Source organism: Borostomias antarcticus, assembly GCF_949987555.1.
Source record: "Borostomias antarcticus genome assembly, chromosome: 3".
Classification (NCBI taxonomy): Eukaryota; Metazoa; Chordata; class Actinopteri; order Stomiiformes; family Stomiidae; genus Borostomias; species Borostomias antarcticus.
This window is the reverse complement of record NC_140236.1, coordinates 12,744,924-12,759,788: the sequence shown is the minus strand read 5'-3', so window position 1 is coordinate 12,759,788 and position 14,865 is coordinate 12,744,924. Positions and strand designations below refer to the sequence as shown.

General features: G+C 47.8%; 1 protein-coding gene across 1 annotated transcript; it reads right to left on the bottom strand.

Moving 5' to 3' along the window:
- Positions 1–512: 512 nt before the first annotated feature.
- Positions 513–2,090, bottom strand: LOC311330136 (potassium voltage-gated channel subfamily A member 3; the record flags this gene model as incomplete). The annotated part of the gene is made up of 1 exon (XM_084462129.1): positions 513–2,090. The coding sequence occupies one exon, from the start codon at positions 2,088–2,090 to the stop codon at positions 513–515; it is 1,578 nt and encodes a 525-aa protein (XP_084318255.1).
- Positions 2,091–14,865: the final 12,775 nt, after the last annotated feature.

Here is a 14,865-nt window from a genome sequence, read left to right as displayed (position 1 = left end):
CTACAGTGATGATGAGACCCTGGAGTATAAGTCTATATCTGGAACAAACCAGACAGCTATTGAAAACGTCCTTATAGGCTATGGAGAGACTATCTCCAACTGATTGTAAATCCACACAAGTTCTGAAACAGCTTCAAGCACAATACGATGACAGGTATCCCGGGTGACGAGACGATACGAAATGATGAATTCATACACCAGGCCCAGACGGCTGGGATTAAAGCACCCTAGGGAACAATAGAATGATGTCACCCTGAAGACAGGTGTATCTCCAGGCGCAAATGGTTTTGGAACCAAAGAATCATGAATTCAAATCGAATGATTGATTCTGTGGAATGGAATGCGATGCGGTGCGCCGACTCTGAGCTTCTCGTGACTGGCTTCAGCTCTGCCTCTTTATCTCTGCTTCCAAACACTGCCTCGTGACGGTTTATAGTTGCCAGGGTACGACCGACGGCATGTTTATATCCCATCATATCCCCCGCTGAGTCCCAAGGCCAGTGGGCTGAGGGCTACACATCCGTGAAGATCTTTTTGCCGATATTTATGCAGTTCTGGGAGTTGTTTTGCGTGGTGGTGGGGAAGTTGGGCTGCTGTTTGAAGGCGCTGTTGATGCCGTGCTCCTCGATCACCATGTACTCGTTCCTGCTGAGGGAGGAAGTAGACCGGGTCGGCCTCAGCTCGTCCGTGTCCGCCAGCGGCTGGCAGCTGCCCACGTGCAGGTACTGCGCCTGCTCCTCGCCCTCCGTCTCGCGGTGGTAGAAGTAGTTAAAGTTGGAGACGATGACGGGCACGGGCAGGGCGATGGTCAGCACGCCGGCGATGGCGCACAGCGAGCCCACGATCTTCCCGCCGATGGTCACAGGATGCATGTCGCCGTAGCCCACGGTGGTCATGGTGACCACCGCCCACCAGAAGGCGTCCGGGATGCTGCTGAACCCGGACTCCGGGTCGTCAGCCTCGGCGAAGTACACGGCGCTGGAGAAGAGGATGACTCCGATGAAGAGGAAGAAGATGAGCAGCCCCAGTTCCCTCATGCTGGCCTTCAGAGTCTGGCCCAAGATCTGGAGCCCCTTGGAGTGACGGGACAGCTTGAAGATGCGGAACACCCGCACCAGACGGATGACGCGCAGGATGGCCAGAGACATGGCCTGCTGGCCGTTCCCCTGGCTCTCCGCCAGCTCCGTGCCCAGGGTGATGAAGTACGGGATGATCGCCACAATGTCAATGATGTTCATGATGTTCTTGGAGAACGTGGCCTTGCTCGGGCACGCGAAGAACCTCACCAGCAGCTCAAAGGAGAACCAGATGATGCACAGGGTCTCCACGACAAAGAAGGGGTCTGAGAACGCGCTGGTGAGGAACGGGAGCGTTCCGTTAATCACGGGCAGGATGGTGATCGGGTCCTTGTCGTCCCGGAACTCCGGTAACGTCTCCAGACAGAAGATGACAATGGAGATGAGGATGACCAGGACTGAGACTATGGCGATGCCCCGCGCGGGACCCGAGCTCTCCGGGTATTCGAACAGGAGCCACACCTGCCGCTGGAACTCGTTCTCAGGCAGAGGCCGCTCCTCTTCCTTTATGAAGCCCTCGTCCTCCCGAAACTTCTCCATCGCGTCCTCGCCCAGCTCATAAAAGCGGATCTCCTCCGAAAATATATCAATAGGCACGTTCACTGGTCTCCTGATCCGCCCCCCTGACTGGTAATAGTAGAGGATGGCATCGAAACTGGGCCGGTTCCGGTCGAAGAAGTACTCGTTCCTGAGAGGGTCAAAGTACCTCATCCTCTTCTTGGGGTCTCCCAGCAGGGTCTCGGGGAACTGGGAGAGGGTCTTGAGCTGGGTTTCGAAGCGTAAGCCCGAGATGTTGATGACCACCCTCTCGCAGCACTCGTGGTCGGGCTCGTAGCGGTCCAGCGAGTGGTGGCCCGGGAGCGCCGCCGACTCTTCCAGCATGTTGTCGCATGCCGCCACCGTCATGGCGCCGCCGCTCTCCGTCTCGGTGTAGCCGTGGTTCACCAGCGTGTCGCCCCGGGTCCTGCTGACGCTCGGCGGGGGGGAGTGCAGGAGGCTGAGGAGGTCGTCCATGCGGCGGCGCGGCGGTGTGGATGGAGACGCGCGCGGGGGCGGCGGCGCCCCCTCCGCCAGCCCTGGTCAGCCACAGCTGCTGCCTGCCACCGCCACAGACTCCACTTCTTCGCTGCCGTCACTCTCTCTGTCTGTTCTTCTCTCTCTCCCTCCCTCTCTCTCTCTCTTCCTCCACTCAGTGTTCCCGCCCCCGTCTGAGAGCTGGGTTTATAAACACACGTTACTCCCGCCCCCAGAACGCTGCTGCTGGGAGCCTTTCTCTCTCCTCTCTCGCTCCTCCAATCAGCGTGCGAGCAGACATAAACAAGGAGCCACAGACGCTCATCACCCAGCGCCACCCTTTGGGCGTGCCCAGCCAGACAACAAACACACACACACACACACACACACACACACACACACACACACACACACACACACAGAAACATGTTTGAATCTGATATTTTATTCATGCACAGAGACAAGGGCACTGTGCATGTGATAGTCAGCGTCAAGCAATAACATTTAACTATGTTGATTTGACACATTTTGATTAAGATTAGATAAGACTAAATCAGAATAAGCATATGAATGTCAGATTTGGAGACAATTCATCCCCTCAACTGCTATCTCCGAAAATAATCTCACAGTCACATGGTGTCATTTTCACATGAGCTAATAATAACGCAGATACACCTCACTGATCTACATGCGATACAGCATTGACAATATGCCTGCCTCTGATCTTTGTGTTTGTATGTGTGTTTGTGTGTGTGTGTAAGAGAGAGAGAGAGAGAGGGGGAGAGAGAAAAAAAAGAGAGAGGGAGAGAGAGTGAGAGAGAGAGAGAGAGAGAGGGAGAGAGAGAAAAAGAGAGTGGGAATTTGATAATGATGAAGCTGAGACAGGGAAGGGGGGTGATTCTAGATAAAACAGCACCGAGGTCCACTCGGAGAAAGAGAGAGAGAGAGAGAGAGGAAGAGAGAGAGAGAGAGAGACAGAGAGAGAGGGGGTTGTTCCAACATCTAAATCTCATTGTGTGTGGACAGCGTTGGTCCCATGGCTGGTCCTGATCTCTTCCTCGTATCACAGGGATTCGGAGGGAGTGGAATAATCCTGGGACGTGGCTGACTTCAGCTGGGACGGATCACCAGGCTGCTTCTTTCATGTAATATTTACACTATCACGCCGTCGCTGAATATTCAATGCTCTCTCAACACGTGTGTCCCAAGGCAGGGGGCGAGGGGGTCAGTGAGATGTCCACGGTGCTGAAATTAGCTGTCCACAGCTCATTTTAAACACTGTTAATTTCAAGTGTTCCTTCCTCATCTGTAATTGCTCACCAAAAAAGGTACTCCCACAACATGATCAAGAATAGGACCAGGTTTCTCCTTAAACATACACATAGACTAGGTCAACAGCCTAGGCCTGGTCAAATATTAACATCATATCAGGCCTATTAACTAAACTTGGTTTAATCAAATTGAAAAAAAATAAAATAATTCTGAATGCTTTGAAATAAATTATTTTCTAAAGGGCTGCTATATCAGCATAGAAGCTGTAAAATGCATTGCACCACTGAGTCAACTATGCCTAAATGAAATCAACAAACCTTTAGACAGTTTATGAAGATGATATATGGTGTAAGTGCCTTGTAGGTTTTCACAACAGATCATTGTGGGAACAGTCATCCATCCAGCCATCCATCCATCCATCCATCTATTCAAGGACGACTAGCGGTGCATTAAGACACGGTGCATTCAGACAAAGACTTGGAGAGAGAGAGAGAGAGAGAGAGAATGTGTGTGTCTGTGTGTGTGTGTGTGTGTGTGTGTGTAAGACAGACATGGGTGAATGTACTGTGTGAAGAACCAGAGCCACAAACGATGTGTGAGGATATTCACAAGGTCAGGCTCCGCTCCTCACGCGCCAGAGAACCACACACACACACACACACACACACACACACACACACACACACACACACACACACACACACACACACACACACACACACACAGGCCACCAGGTGGAGTGAGGGATGGGAAGCACGTGGGAGTATCTGCACACAGAGCTGATTGTGAGGGATGTCTGCATCTGCTTCCTCCACCATTACATTACTGAGGATTCTGAAACTGATCTGGAGGGAGTCCCATTATCAGGATATAACAATATTACACACACACACACACACACACACACACACACACACACACACAAACACACACACACACACACACAGATATAACAGTCACACACATAGTGACACAGAAAGCTGGTGCTTGCTGTGCGGAGCTGGTTAGGCCTATCGAGGCCAAATGCAGGCTGGCCTGTATATCGGGGCCCCGGCCAGTCCTCAGAGAACCAGCCCAGGGACCCAGGGACAGCCCGGGGCCTTTTAAAGTAGTTTCCACTCTCCTGCCGCTAAATATACACTCAACCAAACTCTCTTATTAACCTAAGAAATTAGGCTACCTTGCTCCTGTCGCTCTCGGGAACGACTTGGATCAAAATTAGAACGTCGCTTTGTCGAAAGACATTGAAACAACCCCACGAGAGCGCGCGTGCGAGCGCGCGAGGAGAGGAAGTGGGTCTGCCTGTCCGCAGGAAGCCGCGTCCTGCCGGGTGAGGTCATGGACATCTGCTAGCACTTGAGGAGCAAGGCGGAGGAGCGCGGTGCTGCGCTGGCGTCTTCCTGGAGAACCGCTGTGCCGGGTGGTTCCAAGCACTTTTAAAACATCCGTAGCTCTATGTTCTAAAACGGTGAGTCCTGGAGATCCGCGCTGAATCTTAAGAACCGAATGTTCTAGAGCCGAGAAGGCGGTTTCAAAACCAACATTCTATTCTGAAAACCGCCTAAAACGGTGCTGTTGTGTGTGAACGCAGCTTTAAACCATGACCTGTCCCTCGCACACTGTCATTACCAAGCAATTCCTATGCTGGAGATTGAAGACCCAAATAAATGTTGCATTGAAATACCAGTGACTGTTCTTGTCAAAGGGCTCTAATAGCTAGAGCCTGGAGCAGCGACCCACCAAACGAGTCAGTGTAGAGCCAGCCAAGCTCCCAGAGATCGGAGACTGATGAAACGTAGAGGACGCTTGGGTCTCAGACGGACAGGCGGGGTTTCCGTGGCGGTGTGAATCAATCTGATGGCGTTGTGATGACACGGCCAAGTCGTCAGGCAGCAAGTAAACATGCTCACAGCTGCCCGGATACCGGCGGAGGTGGGCCTGATCTGTGAGGGTCTGTGGACTTACTGACTAGGGGTCAGAGAGAGAGAGAGAGAGAGAGAGAGAGAGAGAGAAAGAGAGAGAGAGATTTGATTTTTTTTTTTAAACCCTTGATTAACAATTCATACTAAGTACACAAACACATTCAGATACAGAGAGAGAGAGAGAAATATCACATTATTAACACTGTCATAATAATGACATTTCATTACATTACATTACAGTCATTTAGCAGACGCTTTTATCCAAAGCGACTAACAATAATTGCATTTAACCTAGTCTCTCTCTCTCTCTCTCTCTCTCTAAAACATTATTCCTGACAGATGAGTATCTTCAAGGCAGAAACCATTGTTTTGGAGATGTCATGTGGCTGGAGTCAATCTCAGCTAATTAGTGATCCCCAACGGCAGCTAGTATCTTTATTCTCAGTTATAATACCATCAATGTGTGTCATGACCGTCTGTTCTGTTGGCCTATCTTTGTTTCTCTTCTCTTCTTCCCTACTCTCTCTCTCTGTCACTCTCTCTTTCTGTCTCTCTCTTTGTCTCTCTCTCTCCTCTTTCTTCTTCAAGGCTGCTCTTTAATTCAGCCGTTTACCCACATCCTGTTCTGACACCATGGCAACCACAGATGATTCTAATCAATTCCCTTCTTTATAAGCCAGCGCTTCCTGTTAGTCAGCCAATGGAACCCCCCCCCCCACACACACACACACATACTTACCCTAATTACTGCTAAAAGCATGAGGGGTTGACAGGATGCAAGATTCTGCCATGAGCCTGTATGAGCTGGGCACCTGTGTGTGTATGTGTGTGTGTGTGTGTTGGGTGTAGCCAATAGCCAATCCATCAACCAATTATATTATCCTAACGAGGGCTAGCGAGGCCAGCGTCATCTGTTGAAGACAGGACAAAGGAGGAGGAAGAGAGGATGAGAGAGAGGGGGATGGGGTGAGGGAGAGAAAAGAGAGAGATGAAGAGGGAGGAGAGAGAGTGAGGCGAGAGGAGAGAGAAAGGGAGGAGGATGGGGCAAGGGAGAGAGAGGAGGCTGGGTGTTCCATCATGCCAATAAAGCTAATTTAATTGAATTGAGAAGAGAGCAAGAGAGGGAGCGAGAGAGAGAGAGAGAGAGAGAGAGAGAGGGAGAGAGAGAGAGAGAGAGAGAGAGAGAGAGAGAGAGAGAGAGAGGGAGGAGGATGTGGCTGAGAGAGAGAGAGAGAGGGAGGAGGATTTGTTTATTGTCTCTTTATACCCTATTTATCTGTTAGCTTACTTAATTGTATATTTACTTTATTCGGTCGTTATTGAATTCTATTATCCTTGACGTTTTGAGTGATAGAGAGAGAGAGAGAGAGAGAGAGAGACATAAACGGCTGGCCACGTTTTTGTCAACATAACTAACATCTCAGCATACTGTGGGAAGATTGACACAGTTACAGTTGCAACACACAAACACACATACTGTATACATACAAACACACACACACACACACACACACACACACACATGTGGCTCTGCGTGCTACTAACCCTTTTCTGCTTCCCCTCTCCCTACTGCCTCTCTCCCTCCTACCTTCTAACCAGGTCCAGTGGATGCCCCACTGTCACCCGCAGACCACCCTGAGTCCGATAGATACCCCTGTGTCTGCTGTGGATGTCCAGTACAGCCACTAACCCTGTCGTCCTCCCTAGTGTTTCTCCCTCTAATACTCTAAACAGGTCCTGTGGACTCAGCCTGTCTCCTGCAGGCCACCCTGTAGCAGGCCCTGGAGAACCCCCGTCCCCGTCCTCGGACAAAAGTCTACCTTATGGCTCCTGGAAAGACCCCCTGCCTCCCCATGACTAGCTCCTTCCCACTTTGTGTCATCAGCTGTCCCTATGTAGCCAACCCTACCCCATTGCTACCTTTGGCTCTCTGCTTTCTCTCTCCCCAACTCGGCATTCTCTATGAGCCTGTTCTGCTAAGTACTAACTGTGCTTTGTTTTACTGTATGATTAACTTTAATATCATTTTAGAGACTACAGGGATAGCTAACACATAATGGCCGACCATGTAGGCAACTTATCTGTAACTATTTGTGCACTCTCCTGTTAGTCATGTTTTTCTTATGAAGTATTTAGCCCATGTTTACTGCTCTGAATACTGTATGTTCTTAGCCAATAGACAAACATTTTCCAGGAGCTTGCTCAATTGTCTCCTTGAGAGAGGTCAGGGAAGAATTTTTACAGCTCACTTTTCTGGCCCCCAGGTGAAACTGTTTTTTTGCTTCCCTCTGGAATATGTAGGGGTGGGACCTATGCCCCCCCCCTCCCATTGCACTCTGTAAAGCGCATTGTGTTGCCTCTGTGTATGAAATGCGCTATACAAATAAAGTTTTATTTGATGTATGAAGATGAACACATGAACATATATGCATTAAGAACACAGCCCCTCTGTCCTCCCAGCCAGGACCTGCTAACACAGACAGAGAGAAAGCAGGGCTTCCCTTCTGCACATGCTCAGATCAGCTCGCTCTGTCGACAGGGAGATGAAACAGCCACAGCAGTGCCAGATGCCAGGCTCTGTGTGTGTTTCACCAAGCAGGGTTAGACAGTTGAGCTTCATACATTACAAATTCAATGGGATATAGAGGTTTTCGGAAACGGTAATAAGTTTTGGTAGTTAGAAGTGCTCAGTAGTAGTACTCAGTTGAACTAATTAGCTTCTTCTTTTTCTTTTTTTTACCATGGAAATGAAATGTTTCTAGGTCATTTGATGTTCATGTCTTCTGGAAGAAAGTCCATCGGAAGGAAATGTTTTTACAGCCGGCTGTTTGACTGAGCTACAGTTCCGTCTGTCTGAAGCTTGACAAACAATCAGGGCTTTGATGAATTATACATTCAGTTAATTACCTATTTATCTGTTTGCCTCTCCCACCCTCTCTCTCCCTTTCTCCCTCTCTCCTTCCCTCTCTCTCCCTTTCTCCTCTCCTTCTTCCTCTCTCTCCCTTCCTCTCTTTCTCTCCTTCTCTCTCCCTTTCTCCCTCTCCTTCCCTCTCCTTTTCCCTCTCTCTCTCCCCTCTCTCTCTCTCTGTCTCCCTAGAGGATAACTGTATGGTTTTAAATTGTTTGATTTTCAGTGTTTCGTAAGGATGTCTCAATAAAGAGCATCAACAGTCTCTCTCTCCTTTTCTATCTTTATCTCCCTCTCTCTCCCCCTCTCTCTCTCCGTTCTCCCTCTCTCTCTCTCTCTCTGTCTCTATCGTTTGTCTGTGAGGAGAGAGATGCTGGTTGGTTAAGTGAGATGATAAACAGCTGGATTATATAAGAGATGGTTCCTAATGATACATAAATCATAAAGACAGCCTCTCCTCCTCCTCTTCCTCTCCTGTTCATCTCCTCCTTCTCTCCTCTCCTCTCAATAGTTTTTGTGCCCTCATCCTTCACCACCCATACAGCTCAATATCTCTTGCAATTTCCATTCCTCCACCCTTCTACCCACCTGTCCTTTCCTCCGGTCTCTCCCTCTCTACCTCCCTCCCTCTCTCTCTCTCTCTCCCTTTCTCCTCCTTTCTCCTCAGATGCGGCTCAGGGAAGCGTCGTGTCCCCCTTCCAGATGGCTGTGTGATGTACAAATCACAAACATGACACTTCTCCTTTCATAACCCCTCTCTAACATAGTGACCTGATTATCCTCTCGTCTCTCCCCCTCTCTTCTCTCTCCTCCATCTCTTCTCTGCTCTCCTCTCTCCCCCTCTCTTCTCTCCTCTGATCTCCTCTCTCCCCCTCTCCTCTTCTCTGCTCTCCTCTCTCCCTCTCTTCTCTTCTTCTCTCCTCATCTCCTCCCTAAAACTCTTCATGTTCTACTGATTAAATTATTGTTGGATCACATATTTCGTCTATATTTCTGACTGGATGATGTGAGAATGTGTAGCATCCCAATGTCAATAGGAGTGTGTTTACAAATTCAGACTAAGGATAATCTAAAATGAGGAAGGTCCGATGACTCAGTGCTGTGTGTACACAGGTGATAGTACAGTATAATGAGCACGTAATGTTAAAGTAAATGTTAAAGGGGTAGGTCATAAGCCTGAACGAGAGACGAATCAGATGAAAATCAACCAACAACATTAAGACTAAGTCGTAAATGAGGCTCTATGTCCAAAATTTGGAAATACCCCTTTAATTAATAAGAACCACCCACTAAAAACATGCGTGTGTGTGTGCGTGTGTGTGTGCGCGCTAGCTGTGCACTGGGAGCCTGCTCTGTTGGTGCCTGGTCTCCACTGTGGTAATAAGTCTGTAAGAGAATCAAACTGATGCTGACGCACTTAAGTCAGCACACACACACACACACACGCACGCACACACACACACACACACACACACACACACACTCTCTCTCTCTCTCTCTCACACACACACACACTGCAGCTCCTTGGTGGCCTCTCTGGCCTCCACAAGCGCTCTCTCAGGCTGTCTGTCTTTGGTAACTGGGTCAGCCTGTCTTTGCCAATAGCTACTCTGAAAGAGCACACACACACACACACGTGCGCACACACACACAGAGACACACATAGACACACACACACACGCACAGACACACACATAGACACACACAAACACACACACACACACACACACACACTTTACTTTTCTCTCCTTCTCTTTCATGCTTTTCTTTCTGTACATCCCTCTCTTCCATGTTCTTCTACTGTTCTCTCTCTCCCTCTGTCCTCTGGGGTCTGTGCTCAGGGTTAGGGTCCAGTGTTCTCCCTCTGTCCTCCTCTGGGGCCATCCTTCTCTCCTTCTCTCCTCTCCTGCTGTCAGTCTGTCCATCCCAAACCCCTGGATATGGAAGGAAAATGGAGTTGTACTCCCACTCTCATATCACCACATCTGTCACGACACACACACACACACAGCCTAAAAGCAATTTCAGGGTCAAATTTAAAAGCCATCCATGAATAATGTATCACACTTACACCTCTGAGAGGTGAGTAGAGAGGGGGGGGAGAGAGGGGGAGAGGGAGAGAGAGAGAGGGAGAGAGAGAGGGAGAGAAAGGGGGAGAGTAAGAGAAGGAGAGAGAGAGGCAGAGAGGGGAGAGAGAGAAGGAAAGGGGGAGAGAGGGGGGGGGAGAGAAAGGGAGAGAGAGAGACTTTTGATACTCTTTATTGAGACATCCTTACCAAACACAAAACAATTTAAAACTACACGTGGCGCCGCGCCACGGCAAAACCTTACCAGCGAAAACACTGGTGTGTGTGTGTGTGTGCGTGTGTGTTTGTGTGTGTATGTGTGTGTGTATTGGCAGCTCAGGAGAGGGTCTGGTACAGTATTCGGAGTGACTGGGTGGTATTTATGTGCAAATCCACCCATGAATTTTAATCTGCAACAGTCATGGTGCTGACGATGGATAATGGGCAAAGCATACACACACACACACACACACACACACACGCACACACACACACACACACACACACACACACCAAACATCCACACACACACGCTCAGTACAGAGGAGGGTGGTCTAACTGACAGGCACTGTCCCTATTGAATGACTCCTCCCGACTCCCCCAGCTCTCCTTATGATCCCTGTCTGCAAGACCATCAGCCTATGGGTGACCAGGCCAGAGTCAAATGCAACGAATCGCAAACTATTTTCATCTCCTTATTAGCATATCATGCTGGTCATAAAGCCCATGAGGAGAGCCATGCAGCCAATCATGACAACTCTCATCTGTGGTGAGGAGAAACTGACCCCATCCCTAGTGTTGTGATGTAGAGATGAACCCTGGATGATCTCTGTGACCCTGCAGAGGACTAGATGTGGTCACTTTCAAGTTCTGTCTCCTCGACATACATCCTAAAGCCCGTACTTTTTATTAAGCAACGCGTACACGTAGTCCAGCATGTATTTTGCAGTGCATTCATTTCTGTGAAGATCAATACATTCAACAACGGATATTACAGTACGTCCCATCTTCTGGCCGGAAAGGATTTCCAATTAGGACCTGTTATAAAAACACAAACTGTTGCAATGTGGTGCTGGGAATTAAATGGCTATAACATGTCCTCAGAATGGCCCAGAACTGGATCCCCTAAGTAGCCTTGAGATGGACTCCGCCTGGAAAGAGGAAACAAGGGAGGCCAAAAACAACCCGGCGAAGAACTGTGACCTCGGAACTGGGCGAGGCACAACATGCGGCACAGGACAGGACCAGATGGAAGCGCATAGTCACAGCCTTATGTTCCTCGAGGAACGGAGAGGATTGAGTAAGTGAGTCATTTCTGCGTACCTGCACAGTCAACCGCAGCCAGCGCTCCAAACACATACACAGTGGCGTGCACAGACATTTTGGGGGGCAGGTGCTCAGTGAAAAATTAGGGCACCTTGCACGGCGAGATGTTGACAGTGGGAGGCAGGGGGGTGCTGACAGATAATTTGTATTGTCATACATCATTTACAAGTAATGTTGATAATGTGTTATAAATCATCTACAGATCATTTGTGAATCTTTAACTAGTATATTTACAATTCTACAACGGAGAGTTTGGATACTTGATTCTGATTGGCTAGCAGCCGTGGTAAAATACTCTGTAACCCACAGCTGCGACCGCATAACAATTAGTATTAATGCGCCGTCAATCTCATTGACGAGGCCATTGATAAAATCAAGCTGTAGGCTACAGTATGTTTTGCGTAGCAACCACTCGCAGCAACCTCGCCTTTTTCGTATCCTATTACAATAACGCACTCATCAGTTCGACTCCAGCACTTCCACACACCTACTGTACCAGCAAAAACGAGTGCTCTGTAGAACTGTTAATAACTGCACCATGGCTGGAAATATTCAAATAAACGTGAACCACCCGAATTATGCCTTATGGCTTATGTGAACAAGTCCAACCCAAATAGGGGAGAAAGCCTATGTTGCCTGGCAACCATTTAATTCAGAACTATAGCCTATCGCGGAAGATTTTGTAAATACTAAAATTATAAGAATGATCAGTAAATAAATGATTGAATGTTACTACTGAGTGTTTTTTGTGAATATATATATATGTAGTAACCCCTGTAGAAAAGCAATTGACCACTCGAGGCAGTGGGTTACAGGGGATTTGACCACAGCTACGGGGGTTTTAGGCCCCTGTAACCCACTGCCTCTCGTGGTCAATTGCTTAAATCATTCATGAATCATTTACACATGTTTATAAATTATCTGTTAATGATTAGCTCATTATTATTAAATGTTTTATAAATCATCTACAGATCATTTGTGAATGTTTAACTAGTATATTTCCAAATCATTTATGAATCATTTACACATGTTTATAAATGATCTGTTAATGATTAGTTCATTATTAAAACATGTTTTATAAATGCCTTATAACTGATCATTATTATAAAGTGTTACCAAAACGAGTATACTGGACCACGGGCTTAACCCTAATCCCTGGGGGGGGGGGGGGGTTGGGTGCGTGTGTGTGGGGGGGGTGTGTGTGTATGAGGGGATGTGTTCTGTGTGTGCGTGTGTGTGTGTGAGGGGAGACCAAGTGAGAAATCCAGTTAGTGCTTTTATCCCCACAGAACAGTCTAATCTCATTCTCCAATTAGATCACAGAGACAATCTGGCTGGAGGCACAATGGACAGATGAAGAGAGACAGAGAGAGAAAGAGAGAGAGAGGGAGAGAGAGATGGAGAGGGAAAGAGAGAAAGAGGGAGAGTTGGAGAGAGAGAGGGAAAGAGAGGGGAGAGAGGGAGGGAGGGAGAGAGAGAGGGAGAAAGAGAGGGAGATAGAGAAGGGAGAGAAAGGGAGGGAGGAAGAGAGAGGGAGAAAGAGAGATAGGGAGAGTTAAAATTACAACATACACAATCGTGATTACTTCCATTTCCTATTGAGAATGCATTAGTGTGTTGTGTGTGTGTGCGTCTGTCTTTGGTTGAATGGCACTAGTCCTGTTAACAGACCACAAGATAGATACATACTTTATTGATCCCCCAGTGTTTTTTTTTCCGTTTCAGCAGTTGAAATTACAGAAAGGTTAGAAAGGAAAGAAACACTAGATTCAGAGTAAGTAAAAAGACACTAGATACGGGGGTAGAAGCATAAAAAGAGGGGTAACAGGGACTCTATACATCCATATGTACAGTAACTGTGCAGTATAGAATGGAATAGAATAAAATATATGTACTTACATCCATTCAGTCAGTATAAATATAACTATACAAGTATATACAGTGTAAGTCTAGGAGTATAAATAAACACATACATCCATTCATCCAGGCTGTCTAGGTATATATACAGTAGTAATGCACATGTATACATACATACATACATACATACATACATACATACATACATACATACATACATACATACATACATACATACATACATACATACATACATCTATGACACATGGACACACTGTTATATTGAAGCAATAACTCCTGACAGGGTGTGTGGTTTATTGCCAATGTCATGGGTCTCAATGGGTTGTGCTGCGGTCATAGGCACGAGACATAGCCGAGTGCCGTCGACCAGCACAACCCATGGAATATTGGCCATATAACACAATCCTCAAGTGAGCTATTGCTTTTATACAATGGTTATTAGGAAATATTTATGGGATAAACACAGACTATTTCAATGTCTTAATATCGATTTTAATGAACTCCGGGAAGAAAGGCCAAGAAAGGTAGTTTATAAAACATTGCTATGGAGCTTCAAAGCAACAAACAATGAGCCCTTACAACCAAACTATTACTCCTGACCAACTTAGCTAGCCACAAACAAAGTCTAGCCTACCATTGCTGTGCAACTGCGAGTTGCAAAAATGGTGAAGATAAACCAGACTGGTAGGCTAAAGAACGGATAGTACAACTCAAAATTCACATTGACTGTTAGCATTTTTCTTGAGGAGAAACCATAATGTAACCAACAGACCGTTACACAATGGAACTAACATTTTTACAGGCAGTTATAATTGGCGGAGTAATACTTCACATGGAACGATAAAGAGACATTGCCTGTGATATATCATGGCATATACTGTACAACAGCTCTTAACCAAACAGATTGTAAGGTCGGAACTCCATTCATCTTCCATCCATCTTCATCCGCTTATCCGGGGTCGGGTCGCGGAGGCAGCAGTTCCAGCAGGGGGCCCCAGACATCCCTTTCCCTGGCAGCATCAACCAGCTCTGCCTGGGGAATCTTTAGCCGCTCCCAGGCCAGTGCGGAGATGTAATCCCGCCACCTAGTCCTGGGTCTACCCCGCGGCCTCCTCCCAGCCGGACACGCCTGTAACACCTCCCTAGGGAGGCGCCCAGGAGGCATCCTCACTAGATGCCCGAACCACCTCAACTGGCTCCTTTCGACGCAAAGGAGCAGCGGCTCTACTCCGAGTCTCTCCCGGATGACTGAACTTCTCATCCGATCTCTCAGGGAGACCCCAGTCACCCTCCGGAGAAAACTCATTTCGGCCACTTGTATCCGTGATCTCATTCTTTCGGTCATGACCCATCCTTCATGACCATAGGTGAGGGTGGGGACGAAGATAAGGTAAGGTCGGATA